This window comes from Littorina saxatilis, linkage group LG5 (genome assembly GCF_037325665.1).
Source record: "Littorina saxatilis isolate snail1 linkage group LG5, US_GU_Lsax_2.0, whole genome shotgun sequence".
In the NCBI taxonomy this organism is placed as follows: domain Eukaryota; kingdom Metazoa; phylum Mollusca; class Gastropoda; order Littorinimorpha; family Littorinidae; genus Littorina; species Littorina saxatilis.
Window position 1 is genome coordinate 6246491 of NC_090249.1, and position 21189 is coordinate 6267679.

At 44.3% G+C, this 21189-nt stretch overlaps 1 protein-coding gene across 1 annotated transcript in view; it reads left to right on the plus strand.

Annotated features, from left to right (window-relative positions):
- Positions 1 to 21189, plus strand: part of LOC138966178 (uridine-cytidine kinase-like 1) — a 30452-nt gene that overhangs the window by 3055 nt on the left and 6208 nt on the right. The window contains exons 2-11 of the mRNA XM_070338309.1: positions 1956 to 2215; positions 2489 to 2595; positions 4535 to 4705; positions 6507 to 6578; positions 7875 to 8126; positions 8902 to 9020; positions 12053 to 12146; positions 12632 to 12694; positions 13832 to 13954; positions 14133 to 14298. Of these exons, the coding sequence (XP_070194410.1) occupies positions 1956 to 2215; positions 2489 to 2595; positions 4535 to 4705; positions 6507 to 6578; positions 7875 to 8126; positions 8902 to 9020; positions 12053 to 12146; positions 12632 to 12694; positions 13832 to 13954; positions 14133 to 14298 (1427 nt within the window). The remainder of the gene's footprint in view (positions 1 to 1955; positions 2216 to 2488; positions 2596 to 4534; positions 4706 to 6506; positions 6579 to 7874; positions 8127 to 8901; positions 9021 to 12052; positions 12147 to 12631; positions 12695 to 13831; positions 13955 to 14132; positions 14299 to 21189) is intronic.

The following is a 21189-nucleotide window of genomic DNA, read 5'->3' on the forward strand; positions in this document are numbered from 1 at the left end:
GGATAACAGTCTGGTTTTTTAACCCATGAGCGACACGGCTGTGACCTTGAGATTTGACAAGGGTCAACCAGACTTTCACCGTGTCAAAACGTTATCAAGCCCTGAATGTGTGTAAAGTTTCAAGTTTCTAGCTTACCACAAAGCTGTGAAAAGGATTATTGTCTGTTTGTTTGTTTTTTACCCGTACGAGACCCTGCTGTGACCTTCACATTTGACAAGGATCTTTCTGAACTTCTTTGTGTCGAAGAATCATTGAGCTACGGCGTTTATGATGTTCGAAGGCTCTCCCTTTAAAAACAACGGAAAAAAGTGATAATTTAAAAAAAATTATTGGCCCATACGTGACCTTGACATTAGACAAAGGTCAACCAGACTTCCACCGTGTATGGAGGCTATTAATTAAGCCCAAAAGTGTGTGAACTTTAGGGTTCTTGCTTTCAATAATTCTGAGAAAAGGGTTAATTTCTGTGGGTTTTTTTTTTACCAACACGAGACCTTGCTATGACCTTCAAATTTCTCAAAGATCAACCTGAAATTTTCTTGTCGAGTGATGATTAAGCAAAAGCGTTGTTTGAAGTTTCAAGGTTCTAGCTTCAAAAATCTCTGAAAAAATATTTTTCTTACGTTTTTTGATCTCCATGTGACCCAGCCGTGACCTTGAAATTTGACAAGGGTCAACAAGACTTTTACCATGCATGGGGGCGATTAGGCCCAAATGTATGTGAAGTTGCAAGGTTTTAACTTAAAAAAGTCTGAGAAAATAATATATTTTCTTTTTTGAGAACGTGTTGCACGCAAGACATCACGACAAACGCTCGTGTTTTTATTTTGTTGCTTTAAGGTCGACTTGCGTACCCGCTCTTTCGCTAATCTCAATTAAAATTTATCTTGGAAGTTCTGTTTTATTACGCTTATAATTAAGAAGATTAAACTAAGACAACAAATAGTTAGTTTTCCCATTAAACTCGATAAGCTAGTGACATTTTATGTTGAACGCAAGATGGTGTCGCACGCAAGATCTCAAAAGATGTTGACAACATAATTTCAACACTTGGTAGCGCTTTCATGGTTCGTGATTTCTTCACAAATTTTGAACACAGAATGTGTCACATGGTTCCCTAGATGAAGTAGATCCTTGTACATGTAAGTTTTGTTTTTAAAAGAAAATAACCGTTAATTACCGAACATTATGTCGCATGCAAGATATGACGACATTTTCAGATCGTTTTCAAAATTGCTGTTCAAAAGTTCTGCAGTCTTTGCTGGATTACTTGAAAGACAGCAGTTTGATACACCGTTATCGCTTGACGTGTCAACATCAATTCCAGAGTTTTTGAAAAAGAAATTTGGTAAATATCTGCGATTGAAAAATGTATGCCGTGATGACGACACATCTTGCGTGCGACACCTTAAAATTCGGTTATCGAAAAAAAAAAATTCTCTCAAGATTTAGATTTGACGTTTGGTCTCGTCTGTTAAGCTATGTTTCAAGCATTCAATCAAACGAAATGCAAGGCATTTGTGCTTCTTGTTATTTTTCTGTGGCATATTCAAAACACGAGGTATCACGATGTCCGTTTTCAGATGGCCGGTTTTGGCGTTATTTTTGACTTTAAACAAAGATAACTTCAAAACCGTTCAAGTCAGACACACGAAATTATGTCCACTATCTCTTCGCACATTCATCCACACACACACCAATTTTCAGCAGACACACGTTTTTAGAAACATTTTTATTGTAAAACAAAGTCGTCTTCTGTTCTGTGAGCACCTTTTGGCACTTAGTCGTATGAATATTTTTCCCTCATTCAAATTTGTTATTGTTTGTTAGCATGTTCTGTCCTTGGTTTTTGTTTTAATGTTATTAACGCTTTGGCATGAACAGTTTTGTTTTGGTTCAGTAGCAGAAAAATTATTTGAGAGTTTCACTCAGTTTTTATGCTTTAAATGTACAGTGGTAGCGGTGAAGATGCGTCCAGTGATCGGGATGCTTCATCCCCAGACAATGGAATTGAAGCAGGGCTAGCTTCACCCGAAATAAAATCTCCTGTTCCAAAGAGCCCTACCAAGACTTCAGGTGGAAAGAAGAAAGGCTATGCCTCCAACCCTACCAAAGCGACACGGGTTGTGCACACTGCAAATCGCACTCTGTACACAGCTGGACGACCACCTTGGTACGACACACACGGACAGTTGAAAAATGCCTTCGTTATTGGTAAGTCAGAACATAAAGATAAAATTTAGATACAAATCTGTGCTGTCGAAGTTCCAGTGTAAACTACTTTGGTGAAAATATATGCAAAGAATATAATGAATAGAAAAAAGTTACGTGGTAAAAAAAACCCCACACACGCATACTTGTGCTAAAAATCATAAACGTCAAAGCAATGTTTGTGATTTACTTTTTAGACTTTAAAAGTATATGTCTGTCTGTACGATATGTGTGCCTGTTTGTGTGAAAGTGAAATCTGATCTGTATTGATTACAGGAATCAGCGGAGGCAGTGCCTCGGGGAAGACCACAGTGGCGAACAAGATCATCGAGGCTCTGGATGTACCTTGGGTCAGCTTGCTCAGCATGGACTCTTTTTATAAAGTAAGTTTGCAGAAACTTTTAGACCAAGAATAAACAAATTAATGTTTCTGATACCCTGATCAACCCTTTTATTTTCCTCTTGACCCTAGAACTTTTTTTGACGCTTCAAAAAAGAAAACAAGAAACAAATTGATTTTGCAGATTTTGTCAGGAAAGTTACTTTTCTTTGACATTCAAGTGACACAGCTCACCCGATTTCCAGCCGATAAAAAGCCACTCAAAGAAAAAGAAAAAACCCCAACCTACCGACTCTAATTATTTTTGCCATGTCATCGGAAACAAACATTCTATTTTTTTGGCCTAAACTGTATGTGTACATGTGGCAATGACAGATGCTAAAATTCTGACATGAGCATTCGAGTAGGGAGGGGAGGTGGGGGGATACTTAGTCCAAAGTAAGAATAATGATTATCTCATGATATTGGTGGATCCCAACAAACTTTAGGCAGAGTATGTTGTGCATGTACGTATGCTGCACATTTTTATGCATCCAGGAAACTACAAACTGTTAACACTGTCAGTAGAAAGATGCGTGTGGTTGAGAGGCTTCAGCCGCTTTGATAATGGATGGGGTTAAAGATCAGGGCTGATAAGTACTGATGCTAGTGTTTTTTGACTCACATGCGAAGCAAAAGTGAGTCTATGTACTCACCCGAGTCGTCCGTCCGTCCGTCCGGAAAACTTTAACGTTGGATATTTCTTGGACACTATTCAGTCTATCAGTACCAAATTTGGCAAGATGGTGTATGATGACAAGGCCCCAAAAAACATACATAGCATCTTGACCTTGCTTCAAGGTCAAGGTCGCAGGGGCCATAAATGTTGCCTAAAAAACAGCTATTTTTCACATTTTTCCCATTTTCTCTGAAGTTTTTGAGATTCTATACCTCACCTATATATGATATATAGGGCAAAGTAAGCCCCATCTTTTGATACCAGTTTGGTTTACCTTGCTTCAAGGTCAAGGTCACAGGAGCTCTTCAAAGTTGGATTGTATACATATTTTGAAGTGACCTTGACCCTGAACTATGGAAGATAACTGTTTCAAACTTAAAAATTATGTGGGGCACGTTATGCTTTCATCATGAGACACATTTGGTCACATATGATCAAGGTCAAGGTCACTTTGACCCTTATGAAATGTGACCAAAATAAGGTAGTGAACCACTAAAAGTGACCATATCTCATGGTAGAAAGAGCCAATAAGCACCATTGTACTTCCTATGTCTTGAATTAACAGCTTTGTGTTGCATGACCTTGGATGACCTTGACCTTGGGTATTTGGTAGGAAAAATGTGTAAAGCAGTTCTTAGTGTATCAACTGTATGATGTCATTGCTAGGTTTAGTTATTTGACCTTGACCCTGAAGGTCAAGGTCATGTAAAGGTCAAGGTCAAGCATGTGAGTCGTATGGGCTTTGCCCTTCTTGTTTATCTTTGCTCTGGGGTGATAGTCCTCAATCTTCTGTGACTTGGTGAATGACCAGGTTTAGCGGTTTTGCAGTAGAAGCATGGACAAGTTACTGAAACTGAAGTGAAATCCACAAGCATTGCCCTGTATACTTCATGCTCTGCTTATTGAATTTAGATAGCACCGAGAAATTGTGAGTCATGAGTCAAAGCATACTGTTATTCCTGACATTACAATTTACACTTTTCTACCCCCAGTAAAAAAGCAAAATGGAGCACTTGTTGCTCTTGTTGTTCAGCCTTTTGCCTGGCCTTGCCCTCTAACTATCATTCTCAAGTCCCATTCCAGGGAGAATAAAAAGAAGGGAAGGATAATATATATGTCAATAAGTCAAGTATTCTTTCTTGACAGGTTCATAAACTTTTCAGTCTGATACAGTTGCTGATCTCTAGTCCTCATGAGTAGTAAATGTTGTTTTTATTTAGCACAGACATATGGTTTGTTACAGCATCTTTCGTGCATTTGTTAGGTACTCAACTCCGAGCAGCATGAGCAAGCAGCTCGCAACGAGTACAACTTTGATCACCCCGACGCCTTTGACGTCCCGCTTCTGGCGGCCACGCTGCAGAGACTGAAGGAAGGGAAAAATGTTGACGTGCCTGTCTACAACTTTAATACCCATGCCAGGGATCCCCATATGGTAGGTACAGTGAAACGTCCTGGTCACCACCTGTCCATAACGACCACCTGCCCAAAAAAACCACCCTAACAGATCTGTAAAAGTATTTGTTCACAATTTAATTCACCTTTCCAACTATGCCAGGGATCCCAAAATATGGTAGGTACAGTTGAATCTGCCCTGGACTCTCGATAACGACCACCTGCCCACAGCAACCACCTCAAAAGATCCGTGACGAGTATTTTTCCTAATATAATTCACCTTTCCACCCATGCCAGAGATCCCTGTATAGTACTAGTGGAACCTGCCCTGACGACTACCTCTCGATAACGACCACCTGCCCTCAAAAGCCACCCTAACAGATCCCTGAAAGTATTTTTGTTCACAAAAAAATTCACCTTTCCAACCATGCCAGGGATCCCAAAATATTGTGGGTACAGTGGAACCTGCTCTGCCCACCCCCCCCCCCCCCCCCCCCCCCCCCCGCACCTCTCGATAACGACTACCTGCCCACAAAAAACACCTAAAGAAATCCCTGACAAGTATTTTTGTCGATGCAATTCACCTTTCCATGGTGACCACCTGTCTGCGACATCCACTTTTGAGCGGTCACTTAGGTGGTCGTTATCTCCGACAGGTTTGACTGTGTATTGCTTAGGCAAAAAAAAAAAAAAAGTCTGTTTACGGTAACCCGACCGACCCTATTTTTTTAGCACGACCCTAGACTTTTTTTTGGCATTTGGGGGGGGAAAAAAAAATATCTTGTTTTTTTGCAAAATAACGTAAAAATATGGTTTTTTGGGAAAAAAAAGAAGAAAAAAATCCCGACCTACCGACCCTATTTTTTTGGCCTATGTTACCGTAAAGTAAACAGACCTATTTTTTTTTTTGTGCCTTACTTGCTTGTGTGTTTGCAAATAAGGTTGGCAAAGTGCTAAGATAGCAAGTGGCGGAGTTCTGGCAAGTGTCCTTGTGTGACTGGCCATTTCTGTCTGTTGGTGTTGACATATATGTGACCCTCCACCACGGAATGAGTCACATGTCACCTTTGCATGATTTTCATATTTTTACATTATCCTAAAGAATTTTTTATGCTCTATCCAGTAGTGAAAACCGTTTTAGAAAAAAGCGAAAACTGTTTGAGTTATAAGCCTGTGACTAAGGTGACCCTCACACTGTTACCAGACACTCCCCGGACTTATATTAAACCTAGCGCAGAACCGCGCGAGGTGACATGCGACTCATTTCGTGGTGGAGGGTCACATATATTTGTGAAAGGGTGATGCAGTATTCCCCTTTTGCAACAGCTGCTCTGCATTTACACGGTTATATGCCGACCTTGAGCGTGAGCTATTTAGTATTTATAGTAGTGTCGGTTAGACACACCTGTCAGATGTGGGCAGCTGTTTGTGATGGGGATCGTGCAAACGTTCTAGTTCATCATAGTAGATTTTTATAGGGCTATTATTTAGCCCCCAATCAATCCTGTTTGACTGGCTTTGCCTCCAAAGGAGATTCAAGTATGTCATGCACGTGGTTGCATAATGATGTGCATTAGGAATTGCTGCATAATTAACTACCAGGGAGGTTTTCCTTAGATAATCAATCGATTTTATTCTTTGAAACACACTGATTACCCTGATATTTTGAATACTTGATTCGTTTACTTATTTCTGTAATTGGAGTTGGCAGGCAGAACATATCATAGATTTTATATCTGTTGAATAATCATTGTTGTCGTTATCTTGCAGCAGCTTTCCCTGTCTCTCTGCCATTCTCATTCTTTTTCATTAAGTTTTAGTTTCTTTGTGTTTATCCACAGAAAACACTGTATGGTGCTAACGTGATAGTGTTTGAGGGCATCATGTCTTTTACAAGCAAGGAACTGCTGAAGGTAAGTGAGGTCTGAGTCTGTGTAACTCTCACTGTCTCTCTCTTTTGATCTGTTGTCAGGTTCGTTTACTCTTATTATTCTGGAGCAATTTATTGAGATTTTTTAAGGATTTTGAGCACAAAAAAATGAAACATTTGTATCTAGACTGTGATGTTCAAATGTGCGGCAGATTAGGTTGGTTTTGCTCGTGTTGGTGTTTGGTAACTACATTTACTGGATTATTATTTTGGTCATCAGTTTAGGCAAAAAAAAAAAATAGTCTGTTTACGGTAACCCGACCGACCCTATTTTTTTTGCGCGACCCTAGACTTTTTTTGGCATTTGGGCAAAAAAACCGTAAAAATATGGTTTTTTTGGGGGAAAAAAAAAATCCCGACCTACCGACCCTATTTTTTTTGGCCTATGTTACCGTAAACAGACCTATTTTTTTTTGGCCTTACTATTTTTTGACTTGACAGTTGCTCTATCAAGTTATGGGTTAAACAGGTCTGTTTGGCGCAAAGTGTTTTGGCTTCCAGTCACATGTTATACATATCTCGCAGCTGTTGTTCTTTTGGCTTCCAGTCACATGTTATACATATCTCGCAGCTGTTGTGACTGACATTTGGAATGACATTCAAGACTGTGTGATCATACGCATGCTCATGCTGCTGACATTTTGTCCAGAGATGATATGAGCAAGTTAGTGCAGTCATGAGACCACTGGCGTTGTTACAACTTAATATTCTGCTGGGGTGAGCTGATGCTGCTTTATATGCAATGCTATTGTAAGTTGAGTGGAGCACTGCAGGCTGCTACTGGGTATAAATGCATTAGGCTACTTATTTGTGTACACTCCCCCCCCCCCCCCCCCCAATGACTGTAATTAGTGACCAGCAACTAAATTAGCTCTCCAGGTTGTAAAAATACCAACAAATATTTTACTCACGCGTGAACGAAGAATAGGGAACAAATAACAGCAACGTTTCAACCCTAGGGTCTTCTTTAGGTACAGAAACAAAGTAGGGGAAAACAAAAGACAGACAATAGAACAGAAAGAAGAACTACAGATGTAACGATTACTGGGGTTGAAACATTGTTGCTATTTGTTGCGCATTCTTCGTTCACACGTGAGTACTGTATTTTTGGGTCTTTTGATTTATTGCTCTCACTCACTGCAGTCACCATTGTTCTTCTGCTCTCCAGATTGTGTTTTATTACGTCCTTTATCAAAAAGTAACTATGAATGCTGTGTGTTTATTTACACTGTTTTTCCTTCGGTTCTTATCTGTTATTGTTATTATTTTTGTTCTTCAGCTAATGGACCTGAAAGTGTTTGTGGACACGGATTCGGATGTGCGGTTAGCGAGGCGACTGAAGCGCGACATCACGGAGCGAGGCCGAGACCTGGAAGGGGTGTTGAAGCAGTACAGCACATTCGTCAAGCCTTCCTTCGAGCATTACATCGAACCAACCATGACTGCAGCTGACATCATTGTTCCCCGTGGCGGAGAGAATGACGTGGCCATCAACCTTATCGTGATGCACGTCCACAACCAGCTTTTGGCAGTAAGTTGGTTTTCTTTGTGTGTGTGTGTGTGTGGGGGGGGGTGGGGGGGGGATTGGCAAGGAGGGGGGGACTGTGATGTATGTTTTTTTGGTTGCTTCATCCCTCTGGTTGCTTGTAATATTTCAGCTTGGTTCAGTCCCCTGGTAAGGAGGTTATGGGGGGGGGGGGGGGTAACTGGTTAAAGCAGCCCTGGCTGTTTAAGCTTTCTGAGTGCTTTGATTAATTTTTTTTGGGATAGACTTTTCTGGATTATCTTGCTGGGGGGGGGGGGGGGGGGTGGGACTGGATAATTCTGGCTGTCTTAACTTTTTGAGTGCTATGTTAATTTTGTGTAACAAAAGATTTGATTCGGAACTTTTCTGCATTTCTGGAGGCTGTTGGGTCTCGTTTACAGATTCATTGTGTACAGAGATATGCTTGAAGTGTGGTCTACAAAATGCACACTTGGTTTGTCACAAATTGTCATGTTGCCACTAAACTGCTATCGGACACAAACCTGCCTTGTAGTGCATGTGCTAGTCTGAAGTCTTCCTCGTAACGTTAATAGAATTATTGACCAACTGGGTTTTTCTCAGGGCAAGGAAATTGTTAAAGATGGAGTATTTCTTATCACAGTATCTTTTGTAAGTTTCTCATGTGGATATACTCACAAATTTCTGCCACATTGTTTTGTTTATTGTTGTGTGTCGGGTTGATCTCAAGACAGAGGCATAGATATGAGAGAAGAACTGTGTCCTTGTTCAGACTGTGAGTGAATGTGGTCTTGCTTTTCAGCGTGGCTTTAAGCTTCGCAACAAGCTGGCCAACTTTGAGCACAAGGATGAACCCATGCCAGATTCCTTGTATGTTCTAGTGAAAACACCTCAGGTGCATGGCATCCATACCTTTATCAGGTGAGAAATCCTACAGGTGCATGATGTTTATTTTTTCTGTTGAGAATTTTCCAAAGTGCATGACACCAACTCTCACAAAAACGATACATTATCTCCCTTCCCCTCTCTATTCCAAGTCTTCTTATCCCTCTTTCTCCCTTTTTTTTTTTTTTTTTACTCCTTCGTCCCTTCCAGCAGGTTACCCTTAGTTTTCTTAGTTGTGGAACATTGACCTAGATGCATTGGACTACAGTAAACCCTGCATCTGGCGGACACCTTAGCATAACGGACAATTCAAGTGAGGACAGATGTATTTTACTCTCAAAAACACCTTCAAAGAGCGAACACCTCAAAGGCGCGGACGCGGACACCCTTTTGTGGTCCCGATTGGGTTCGTTACTTGTCAACAACGGACAAACCCTTGAAGCAGACAGCTTTTAGCAGACGCTGGTCCGCCATCTTGGTTCTGCAAATACAATCTCGCTGGCGATGTGAACACGCGAGAAGCTTATTTTGTAAGCCAACGACAGCACTTGAAAGAAGTTGATTTCTGTATGGTGCACACTCATTGGTCGATGCCGTGAACTCACAAACATTTCGGGTTTCTACTTTCTGTACTGTGGTGCATCTTCGTCTCATCCTTCGTCTTCGTCTCATCATGCCAAAACGACAAATTTTGACTTTAGAAGAGAGAGTCGATGTCATAAAGACCGTTCGAAAAGTTGCTGATGAGCTGAATTGCGGAAAAACTCAAATTTCCAACATAAAAGCTGATCGAACACAAATTCTCAGTCAGTGGGACTCCGGTGCCAGATCGACGGCAAAATGTGTTAAGAGAAGAAAAACAACCTATGATGAGTTGAACGAAGAACTCTTCTAGTGGTTTTCAACAGCTCGATCAAAGAATCTTCCAGTGAATGGCCCATTGCTTCAGATAAGAAACCGATTGCACCTCTCTCTCTCTCTCTCTCTCTCTCTCTCTCTCTCTCTCACCTTCGCCTTCGCTCGTTCTCTCTCTCTCTCCTTCGCCTTCGCTCGTTCTCTCTCTCTCTCTCTCTCTCTCTCTTTTCTCTTTCTCTTTCTCTCTCTCTCTCTCTCTCTCTCTCTCTCTCTCTCTCTCTCTCTCTCTCTCTCTCTCTCTCTCTCTCTCTCTCTCTCTCTCTCTCTCTCTCTCTCTCTCTCTCCTTTTCTTTGAACAAAAACAAACAAGTCGCGTAAGGTGAAAATACAACATTTAGTCAAGTAGCTGTCGAACTCACAGAATGAAACTGAACGCAATGCAACGCAGCAAGACCGTATACTCGTAGCATCGTCAGTCCACCGCGCACGGCAAAGGCAGTGAAATTGACAAGAAGAGCGGGGTAGTACTTGCGCTGAGAAGGATAGCACGCTTTTCTGTACCTCTCTTGTTTTAACTTTCTGAGCGTGTTTTTAATCCAAACATATATCTATATGTTTTTGGAATCAGGAACCGACAAGGAATAAGATGAAGGTGTTTTTAAATTGATTTGGACAATTTAATTTTGATAATAATTTTTATATTTTTAATTTTCAGAGCTTGTTTTTAATCCAAATATAACATATTTATATATTTTTGGAATCAGAAAATGATAAAGAATAAGATGTACGTAAATTTGGATCGTTTTATAAAAAAAATAATTTTTTTACAATTTTCAGATTTTTAATGACCAAACTCACTCATTAGGTTTTAAGCTACCAAGCTGAAATGCAATACCAAACCCCGGCCTTCGTCGAAGATTACTTGACCAAAATTTCAACCAATTTGGTTGAAAAATGAGAGCGTGACAGTGCCGCCTCAACTTTCACGAAAAGCCGGATATGACGTCATCAAAGACATTTATTGAAAAAATGAAAAAAAACGTATGGGGATTTCATACCCAGGAACTCTCATGTCAAATTTCATAAAGATCGGTCCAGTAGTTTAGTCTGAATCGCTCTACACACACACACAGACAGACAGACACACACACACACACATACACCACGACCCTCTTCTCGATTCCCCCCTCTACGTTAAAATATTTAGTCAAAACTTGACTAAATATAAAAACAAAAAAACTTGAGGGCTTCAAAACTTTGAGTTTTAATAATCACTGTCAAAAAAGAATCTGTGACTTTTTTTTTTTGTCCAAAAAAATGTTGGCGCATTCATATTCATAAGAAAGGACACCTTGCTACAAAGGACAGTGGCAAGGCTCCCCAAGAGCGTCCTTTGCTCGCAGGTTTTACTGTAGTACCATTACCAGATATGCAACTTCTCTTGGTGCACTGTAGTGTTACCTTAGTTATGTAGGAACACCGCTCAAATGCATGACATGCACCATCACCCAGGACAGTGGTACCTGCGATCATAGACCAAATAGCCTGGACCGCCAACTCGTCACGTGACCCTTCGAGGTTATGATGCTCGACTTTCACAGGGGCGCTTAGCGTCCGGTTTGAAAGACAGTGAAAAGAAAGCACGCTCCAGTTATTTGTGACAATGGGAGGTGACAATGAACTGGATTTTCCAAAACTCCAAACTAAACTTTACAAAACTCATCGAAAAACATGTTCCATATGCACTTTAGCTGAGTTTATTTTAGCATTTTCAAAACTTACCTCGGCAACTTCGTCCATGTTTACAATCAATACCGGATATGACATCCCCCTGATTTCTGAAAGGCTAGTAAGCGTAGCTTCCTAAATGCATGAGGCCGCTACCTCGTAATAGAGAGACAGAGCGGAGAGAGAGCTAGTTGGCGGTCCAGGATAAATGGTCTATGCTGCGATAAAAAGACACCTTGAGTCCATCCACAAGTGTCCATATGAAGCAGGTGGCATTTGATGAGAGGTATAATTTTGTCAAATTGATAGTCAATGGGACAACGAAAGGTGTACTTTATGTGCAGGTGTCCAGACCTCTCATTGGAGTGGCCACTCATCGCAGGTACTACTGTACATGCCATCAGCGCCTTATTAAGCTGGGAGAACAGTCAGCATGGATAACGTAATTGTTCATGCATGGTTTGGTATGTTTTATGCGTGTGCAGAAACCAGGAAACAAACCGAGATGAATTCATCTTCTACTCCAAAAGACTGATGCATCTGCTGTTTGAGTTTGCCATGTCCTTGTTGCCTTTCAAGGTAAGAAGTCTTGCAATGATATCACTTTCCAGACGTTTTCATTGTTTGACATGGATGGACAATTTTCCGTAAATTTGAAAGCCCCAGCTAAACGGCGTCTGTGTTTCTGTGTTTGTCGGCACTCAAAATTAGGTATGAGAGCTAGAGTGGCATAGTGGTTAGAGCGCTTGCCTCTCACGCAAATGCCCGCCTTTTCCGACCAGTCTCCAGCTCCAGCCCATCCAGCTGGAAATAGATACCTGACCCTATTCATGGGCGGTGAAGGTAAAGGCAGCAAGGGAGAGGAGAGTGTGTGTGTGGTGAAAATAGGGAACTGAAGAGAACAGACTAGAAGTTGTATGATGTAAGAAATGACTAGAAATAAAAGGAAATAAGGGGCATGTGACATAAAGCAAGAATTTAACATTCTTGGCATTCAAGTTACATTGCAGTGTTAGTGAACTGGAAATGGTATTGCTGATTCAAAGATGGTTGCTTGTTTTCAGTCTGTCACCGTGGAAACACAACCGGGTATTGAATACTCAGGAAAGAGATTGTCAGATATTAAGGTAAGTGTGAACAGTTCTCTTGGTTGTTACCTTGTTTTGTGGCATTAAGGGATGTTGATCAAACTAGGAAAACTATAAAACTAGTTATAATACTCACACTGGGAGTTTCAAATGAAGACTAGCGCAGAGAAAAGCATAGTGTCTGTTTGTATTAGGTTTAGCTGTTATTTACTGTTGGTTGGTTTGGTGATTTTTGACTCACATGCGAAGCAAAAGTGAGTCTATGTACTCACCCGAGTCGTCCGTCCGTCCCGGCGTCCGTCCGGAAAACTTTAACGTTGGATATTTCTTGGGCACTTTAAGTCTATCAACACCTGATGTGGCCTGATGGTGTATGGTTACAAGATCTCAAAAAACATGTGCGGCAACTTGACCTCACTTCAAGTTCAAGGTCACAGGGGCCGTAATTGTTGTCTGAAAAACGACCATTTTTCACATTTTCGCATTTTTTTCTGAAGTTATCGAGAATGGCCACCTTAGCTATGTATGCTATACAGGGCAATGTAAGCCCTATCTTTGGACACCAGTTTGGTTGACCTTGCTTCAAGGTCAAGGTCGCAAGGGTCCTTTAAAGTTGGATTGTAAACATATTTTGAAGTGACCTTGACCCTGAACTATGGAAGATAACTGTTTCAAACTTAAAAATTATGTGGGGCACATGTTATGCTTTCATCATGAGACACATTTGGTCACATATGATCAAGGTCAAGGTCACTTTGACCCTTATGAAATGTGACCAAAATAAGGTAGTGAACCACTAAAAGTGACCATATCTCATAGTAGAAAGAGCCAATAAGCACCATTGTACTTCCTATGTCTTGAATTAACAGTTTTGTGTTGCATGACCTTGGATGACCTTTTGGATGTATTTTGGTAGGAAAAATGTGTAAAGCAGTTCTTAGTGTATGATGTCATTGCTAGGTTTAGTTATTTGACCTTGACCCTGAAGGTCAAGGTCACGTAAGGGTCAAGGTCAAGCATGTGAGTCGTATGGGCTTTGCCCTTCTTGTGTATTTATTTTTTGCTTAATTTGCTTTAGGGGTGGGTGGGCTCATACATTTTTCTTCAGAACATAATAAGTTGTGTTGCGCTGGTTGAAGAAAAGATTGAAAGCTAAAGACCAGCATTTTTTCACAGATGGCAGGCGTGTCAATCCTGCGAGCAGGGGAGACAATGGAGCAGGCGCTAAGGGAAGTAATCAAGGACATCAGCATTGGCAAAATTCTCATTCAGACCAACCTGGACACTGGGGAACCTGAGGTGGGTTATGTCTCCTCCTGATACACACACACACACACACACACACACACACACACACACACACACACACACACACACACACCCACACACACACAAACACAAATATGGATAGAAAGAGGACATATAAAGATGCATCAAGATAAAAAGATAGCATGGTCAAGATATAATTCTGTTGCAGCTGCATTACCTGAGGTTGCCGAAGGACATCCGTGACTATCACATCTTTCTGATGGACGCCACAGTGGCCACTGGTGCTGCGGCCATGATGGCCATCAGAGTGCTGCTTGACCACGACGTGCCCGAGGAGAACATCACACTCTGCTCACTGCTCATGGCTGAGTCAGGTGAGCTGAGCAGACTGCTGTGTGAGAGAGAGAGTGAGAGTGTGAGAGAGAGTGACAGAGAGAGGCATTATTGCCATCAGAGTGCTGCCTGACTGAGACTTGCCCAAGCACAACATCAAGCTCTGCTCACTGCTCATGGCTGAGTCGCGTGAGCTCAGCGGACTGATGTGAAAGTGTTACAGAGAGATCAAATCAAATCAAATCAAATGTTATTTTACAAGGGTTATGGCATAAGCAATACAAACGAGACTTTTTCAACCAGACCTCACCCAGAGAGCTGAGCAGGCTGCTGCAGAGAGAATACAGAATACAGAATACAGTATTTATTGAGCCAAGTGACATTAAAAAACATTTAAAGCACAAGGAATTTCGCGTAGTGTTGGTAAAATCACGCACACACACACACCCACACACACACTGACACACACACACGCCCACACATACACTGACATACACACCAACACACACACGCCCACACTACAGCAGTCACGATCACACCATCACACGCAGGGCAGACATGAGGTAAAACAAATGACAATCATCTATTAAAAGAAAATGTACAAAGAGTGGTCTAAGATGCTGGTGGAAGGGTCTACACAGAATACAATTTTATAATCTAATGCATAGTTAGAACTAGCCCATCCCCTCCACCCACCCACTCATGAATAACTAAAATAATGCAGCTAAAGAAAATGTTGAACATTTGGAAATCAGGATTAAATTACATATTCCTACTCCGAATCACATGTAGCATTGACACAATCGGAGATGCTAGGTTCTGAAAAGGCTAACCGTCTAAGGGAAGCAACCCCAACCACAAAAAGTGTAAACGTAGCCATGGTAATGACCATACACCCGGGGAGTTACCTCCCATCGTGCATGCCATGTCACTACTGCTACTGAACACGTGGCTCATATCATTCGACCTTACAGCTTTCGAGGGAGCAGGTTGTTGATTTTTGGGCTCCCCTGTGGCTGCGCTGTTTGGTGTTGTTTTGACACCCACCGGCCACGTTACCGTCTATCTTGCCTCCTGCTTCGTAGTTGGTGAGCTCTTTCCATTTTGGTCATTATTTTGACAGGAAATTTGTTGTAGTTGCTGATTTTCGTCCGTGTTTGGACCTGTGATATTTCAGTGACTACTGTTGGCCGCCATTTTTGTTGTCAGCATGAGTTGACAGATTTTTGTGGCTAGGCCGATGTATTTTGGAGGTAAACGTAATTTTACCTTCTTACTTGCTTGCTGCTTTGTTTAGTTGGTAAGCTTGTTCCTTCTTGTCTTTGGTTTGACAGGAATTTATCTATAGTTGCTGACTTTTTGTCCGTTTGGACTCCTAAATGCGTTTCAGTAACTTATCTTGTGGCCGCCACTTTCGGTTGCTCAGCTTTCCTGACAGCTTATTTATGTGGCTAGGCCTATGTTATGGTGAGGTTCTCCTTACTTTACCTGCGTTTTTGCCTTCTGCTTTGTTAGTTGGTAAGCCATTTCATATTTCGTCATTACTTTGACAGGAATTTTTGTTATTGCTTAATTTTCGTCCGTTTTGGACTTCTAAATTTTGTCCAGTAACTTATCGCTTGGCCGCCATTTTGTGTATCAGCGTTGCTGACAGTGGTTTACTTGGCTAGGTTTTAGCAGGTATCTACCAGTCCGTAGGACTGGTCGTGGTTTCGGATTTAACATGTTTGTTATGTTTTGTTCGTTACTCTTTCTGCCTCGAACAAACACTTTGTGGGGCAGTTATATACTGTTGTATGTCCTGTTTCTTCTCCTCGCCTTCTGCCGTTAGCAGATCAGGTGTTGCAGGTGTCTGCTTATCTTTGTGAAGAAATTTTCGCGTTCCAAGCCTGCGTCTTCCGTTGGTCCCGCTGTCTGTGGGCGACGTCACCTTGTTGGCTTCTTTGACGCTTCCGGCCGAGACGTTGTCTAGGGCGGATGTTTTGCTTCTTCGTCTTCTACCGCTGTGGTTGGCGATTCAAGTAAGTCGAGCTGGTCCACAGGCCCTCGTGAGGCCGTCGGACAGTCCCTGCTGGGACACAGCTCTTTTCGGCGGGTTCACGACCCGCAAACCCCTGTTCAGTCGCACCCTGGCTTCACTGAAGACCATTGTGTGGCTGAGCAATGGCGGCAGTTGGTTCCGGCTACTTCTCCGACGTACGCACCCGCTGGGGTCGTTTCCGGAGTTGTCTAGCCGTTTCCGACTGCTGCGCTTCCGGCACTCGCCGGAAGCATAGGTCCCCCGATGTACGCACCCGCTGTGGTCGTTTCCGGGGTTGACCAGGTCCCCCGATGTGCGCACCCGCTGTGGTCGTTTCCGGGGTTGACCGGACGTTGCCCCCCGGGCATTCGTCCTCTGTTCAGTCGCACCCTGGTTTCCTCGAAGACCATTGTGTGGCGGAGCAGTGGCGGTAGCCGTTTCCGGCGCTGCGCTTCCGGCACTCGCTGGAAGCATAGGTCCTCTGACGTACGCACCCGCTGTGGTCGTTTCCGGGGTTGACCGGACGTTGCCCCCCGGGCATTCGTCCTCTGTTCAGTCACACCCTGGCTTCCTCGAAGACCATTGTGTGGCGGAGCAATGGCGGTAGCCGTTTCTGGCGCTGCGCTTCCGGCACTCGCTGGAAGCATAGGTCCTCTGACGTACGCACCCGCTGTGGTCGTTTCCGGGGTTGACCGGACGTTGCCTTTTAGGGCATTCGGGCTTCCGGCCTCCGTCCTCGCATTCGGCGCTTCCGCTTTTCGCGGTCTCGTCTGGTGCTTTCCGGCTCCACCCGGATTTACTGCTCCTTTCGCTTCCACTTCCTCCCGGATGTCGGTAGCTGAGGAGCAGCGCCAGCCCTTCGGGCAGGTGGTGTCTCAGCTCTGGCCGATGTAGTCAGCGTTTCAACCTTCGGTTGTCGCGTCGACTGCCGTTCCGGTGCCTGCGGCTGCAGACTTGCCGTCTTCTCTCTCTTAGCCTGGTCGAGGCATGAGTTAGGACGACGTCGGGGGGGACGGATTTCCGGTTTTCCGGTTATGCCGTTTCACCGGCCTTCCACCAGTACGTGGACTTCGGTTTTTTCGCCGGTTGTGTCGGACATTCAGTCTGTCGTCAGCGATTCCACACGTGCTGGTTATTGGGAAAAAGGCTTAACGCTGTCCTCTAAGCTGCGGCAGAGGTCACGTCGAAGGTTTTCCCGGGCGGGGCTTCGGCCTCCTACACTTCCTGTCTGGAAGCATAGGTTCTCCATCACAAGCGCACGTAGTGGCTTGTCTGGGGTTGATCGAGGACTGGCCTACGGGCGTTCGGGTTCCGGCCCCAGTCCTCTTCTGGTCTGTCTCACTCTTGTTCCGTCGTGGGCATTTGTGTTTCACCAGTGCGGCAGCCGTTGTCGGCGTGGTGTTTCCGGTTTTACTGGAAGCATAAGTCCTCCATTTCAAGTACACGTTGCGGTTTTGACTGGAGTTGACAGAGGACTGGCCTACGGGCGTTCGGGCTTCCGGCCTCAGTCTACTCTATGCATCTTTCGCTTCCGTTTTTTGCGGTTTTGTCTGCTGCATTTCCGGCTCTGTTCGGATACACTTCTCCTCTTCCTGACACTCCTTCGGAGGTCGGTGGGTGAGGAACAGCGGCTGGCCTACGGGCATTTAGGCTTTTAGCCTCAGCCGGGGCAGTCTTCACTTTACCTGTTGGGTGTTGCGTTTACTGCCTAGTCAGTTCGGGTGGCCCTGGACGTTTCCCCTATTCACGACCGTCAGTAGGGGGATAAGTCAGGTCTTTTTCCGGTTGGATGGTTTTCCGGTTTCCGGTCATCTCATTCATCAGTTTACCACCAGCAACTGTGACTTCGGTTTGCGTTCGTAGCTGAGCTATTCTGGTTCTCAGTCTTTAGTCAGCAATCGAACACGTTCTGGATTTCCGTCGCAGCTCAAGCTTCGGCTCAGGATTTCCCTTGGGTGCATCGACATTGGTGGCTTCCTTGTTGGTTGACTTTGTTGTCGATGTCGGACTTCCGTTCCGTGAAGATAGGATGTTTTTTCTACTTCCGGTTCCTTAGTCACCTTTTGTAGGTACCACGGGTTGCAGGTTTTGGCTAGGCCATCTCCTCCCGAAGGTGGTATCTCTAGTGTTTTGGTTCTGCCGCTGTTTCTACTATGGTTCAGTTCCGGAACATGCAGCCTTGGCTGGCTTCGGCTACACGGGCTTCACCTTTTGTTCCTTCTTGCTTATTCAGCCTTTGGAACTTGCCTCCTTTCTCTACTCTGTTGGCCAGCCCTTGCTAGGGTGAGCATGGAGCAGATGAGGCTGCCCTTCCTTCTCTACGCTCGTACGGCGGGTGTCGGAGGGACTCGTTTCTCTCGCGTTCTCAGTTCCCTGAACAGTCAAAGAGAGTCGCTTAAACTTTGCCTGCAGTAGAGATTCAGTCGAGTAGAGATCACCAGGTCTCTGACTGCTTTACAAGGGTTGAAGGAAGGTAGGGCTAGCATACTCAGAAACATGCTTAGCAGAAGCATGCTCATTCCTCTGGTTAAGCTAAGCTGGCAGCCAATAGGCAGCCTTGGCCGGGCAACAGCCATTCCACGTTGCGGCGATGGTGGTTGTTGCCTTCCTGTTTCTTGTGGCTTGTGGGGTTCTCTGGCTTCAGGTTACCCCTGTTTGGCCACAAACGTTCGGACTTTGGTCCTTGTTGTCTTTCATCGAGTCGGACTCTGTCTTTCTCTAGTGATCAGACGCGTTCTGGTGTTTCGTCCAAACTTAAGGTTCACTTGAGTTGGCCTCGGAAGTAACATTCAGGTTTTCCTGAGGGGGCATTGTCTTGGACAATGGATGTTTGAGGAGTAGTTCTTTGTGGCTTTCCTCCTCTCTCTCAGGTTTTGGCTACTCTTCTCCTTCGGGCAGAGGTTTAGTTAAGGTTCGGTTCCTGTGACTTCAGTCTTGGGCCTTTCCTCTCTTCTTCCTCATCTTAGTATGAGGCGAGTCCGGATGACGTCCGTTGGGTCGGGTTTCCTTACAGTCGCCCGGCTACAAAAGGCAACTTTGTCTAGGGCGGTTGTCCGTTTTTCTCCGCGTTGGACTCTGTCTTCAGACAGGGACAGACGCGCTCTGGGTTTCTGGCCAAACTCAGGTAGGCTCTTGATTTGGCTAGGAAGTTAACTGCCTGTTTTTTCCCTGAGAACTCTGGTTTCGGGAGTCTTATGGCTGGCTGGCTTCACGGTTTACGTTTACCAGTCTTGGTTTTCTGCTTTCGGTTTTTGATTCACTCTCGATTACCTTCAAGCAGACTGTTTTGGGAACATTCTGGCTTTTAGCCATTTTGTTTATGGTTGCCAGTCACATCGGTTTTTGACCACCGTGGGTCCTCACTTCCGGTAGCTTACGCACAGTCGTAAGTGGCTGCTGTCGGGTGCTACCTCTCTCCCTGCGTTCGCAGGGACTGGTAGGGGATGACTGGCGACCTTCTATTTGTGAGTTTTCTCTTCGAGGTGGACTCTGGTACTTAGTGCTTGGATGTCTCTCTCTCGCTCTTTCGTGGGGATTGGTCACTCTTATTTTGAGCTGACTTCTTTCTCACAAGCCTTTTGGGCTTTACTACATCCCAAGGTTTGCAGACTTTGGCATGGTTGTCTTAAGGTCACCGCGGGGGTTCGTCCTTCTCAGTTGAGGGGACAACCTTACGCACGGATCTTCTCAGGACATTAGCATTTCCTTCCAATAAAAGGGGGGGGGGGGGAAGCTTGTCTTTCCCTTGGCTCGCCAGGGTTTTTAATCCAAGGCTTGGGTCTATTCCTGTGCTGCTTTTTTACGGCTAGGAGATTGGAAGAAGTGCTGAGCACAGCTTTCTGGATCTCTGAGGTTGTCTCTTTCGCTTTGCCTGAGATACTTCTCGGCTGTCAATCAGGACTTTCCTTGGTTCCCTCACTGCCTGTTGGCAGTGGGCCAGCCCTGGCAAGGGCTTTTGAGTGGGTTAGATTTTCTTTCCCACTGGGACCGCCCTGATTCTTTGGCAGCGGTCCAGGTTTTTGGCAAGGTTTTTTGAGTGAGTTAGATTTTTCTTTCCCACCGCCTTGTTGTTGCAATCTGCTACATGTGATTCGGAGTAGGAATATGTAATTTAATCGAAAATTTTATTGTAAATTTTCATTTAATAAATATACCTACCCGAATCACATAGTATATTCCCTCCCGCCAACCCCGCTTTTGATTTGGAGAATTTATTCTTTAGGTCGAATGATATGAGCCACGTGTTCAGTAGCAGTAGTGACATGGCATGCACGATGGGAGGTAACTCCCCGGGTGTATGGTCATTACCATGGCTACGTTTACACTTTTTGTGGTTGGGGTTGCTTCCCTTAGACGGTTAGCCTTTTCAGAACCTAGCATCTCCGATTGTGTCAATGCTACATGTGATTCGGGTAGGTATATTTATTAAATGAAAATTTACAATAAAATTTTCGAATCACACATCAAAGTCCCACTCAACCCCCCCCCCCCCTCCCCACCACCACCACCACCACCACCACTACCTAACACTGAGTCACAGGATGTGGTGGGCTCACCGCCAGCAGGATCACCGACTGCGAAGCTGCCCAACTGAGGGATGGGATGCGTTAAGGGAGGAAACAGCTTGGGGGAAGAAAGAGGTCTGGAGACGTCGAGTGCGTGCCCCCAGGGATCGGAATCGACGACCTGAGGGCAGGCGCTCGAAGAGGGGATGGCCAGGGTGGGACTCGTCAGCCACAATTTTCTGGGCTCTGGACAGCATGCGCTTGGCATAGAGGGATGCTAGGGAGGGCAGCTCACAGCCGACGATCCTGCTAGCAGTGCGCACCACACGCTCCAGCTTGTTCTTGAGCAGCTGGGAGGTGTTGCCGTACCACACTGTGATGGAGAATGTCAAGATGCTCTCCACCAC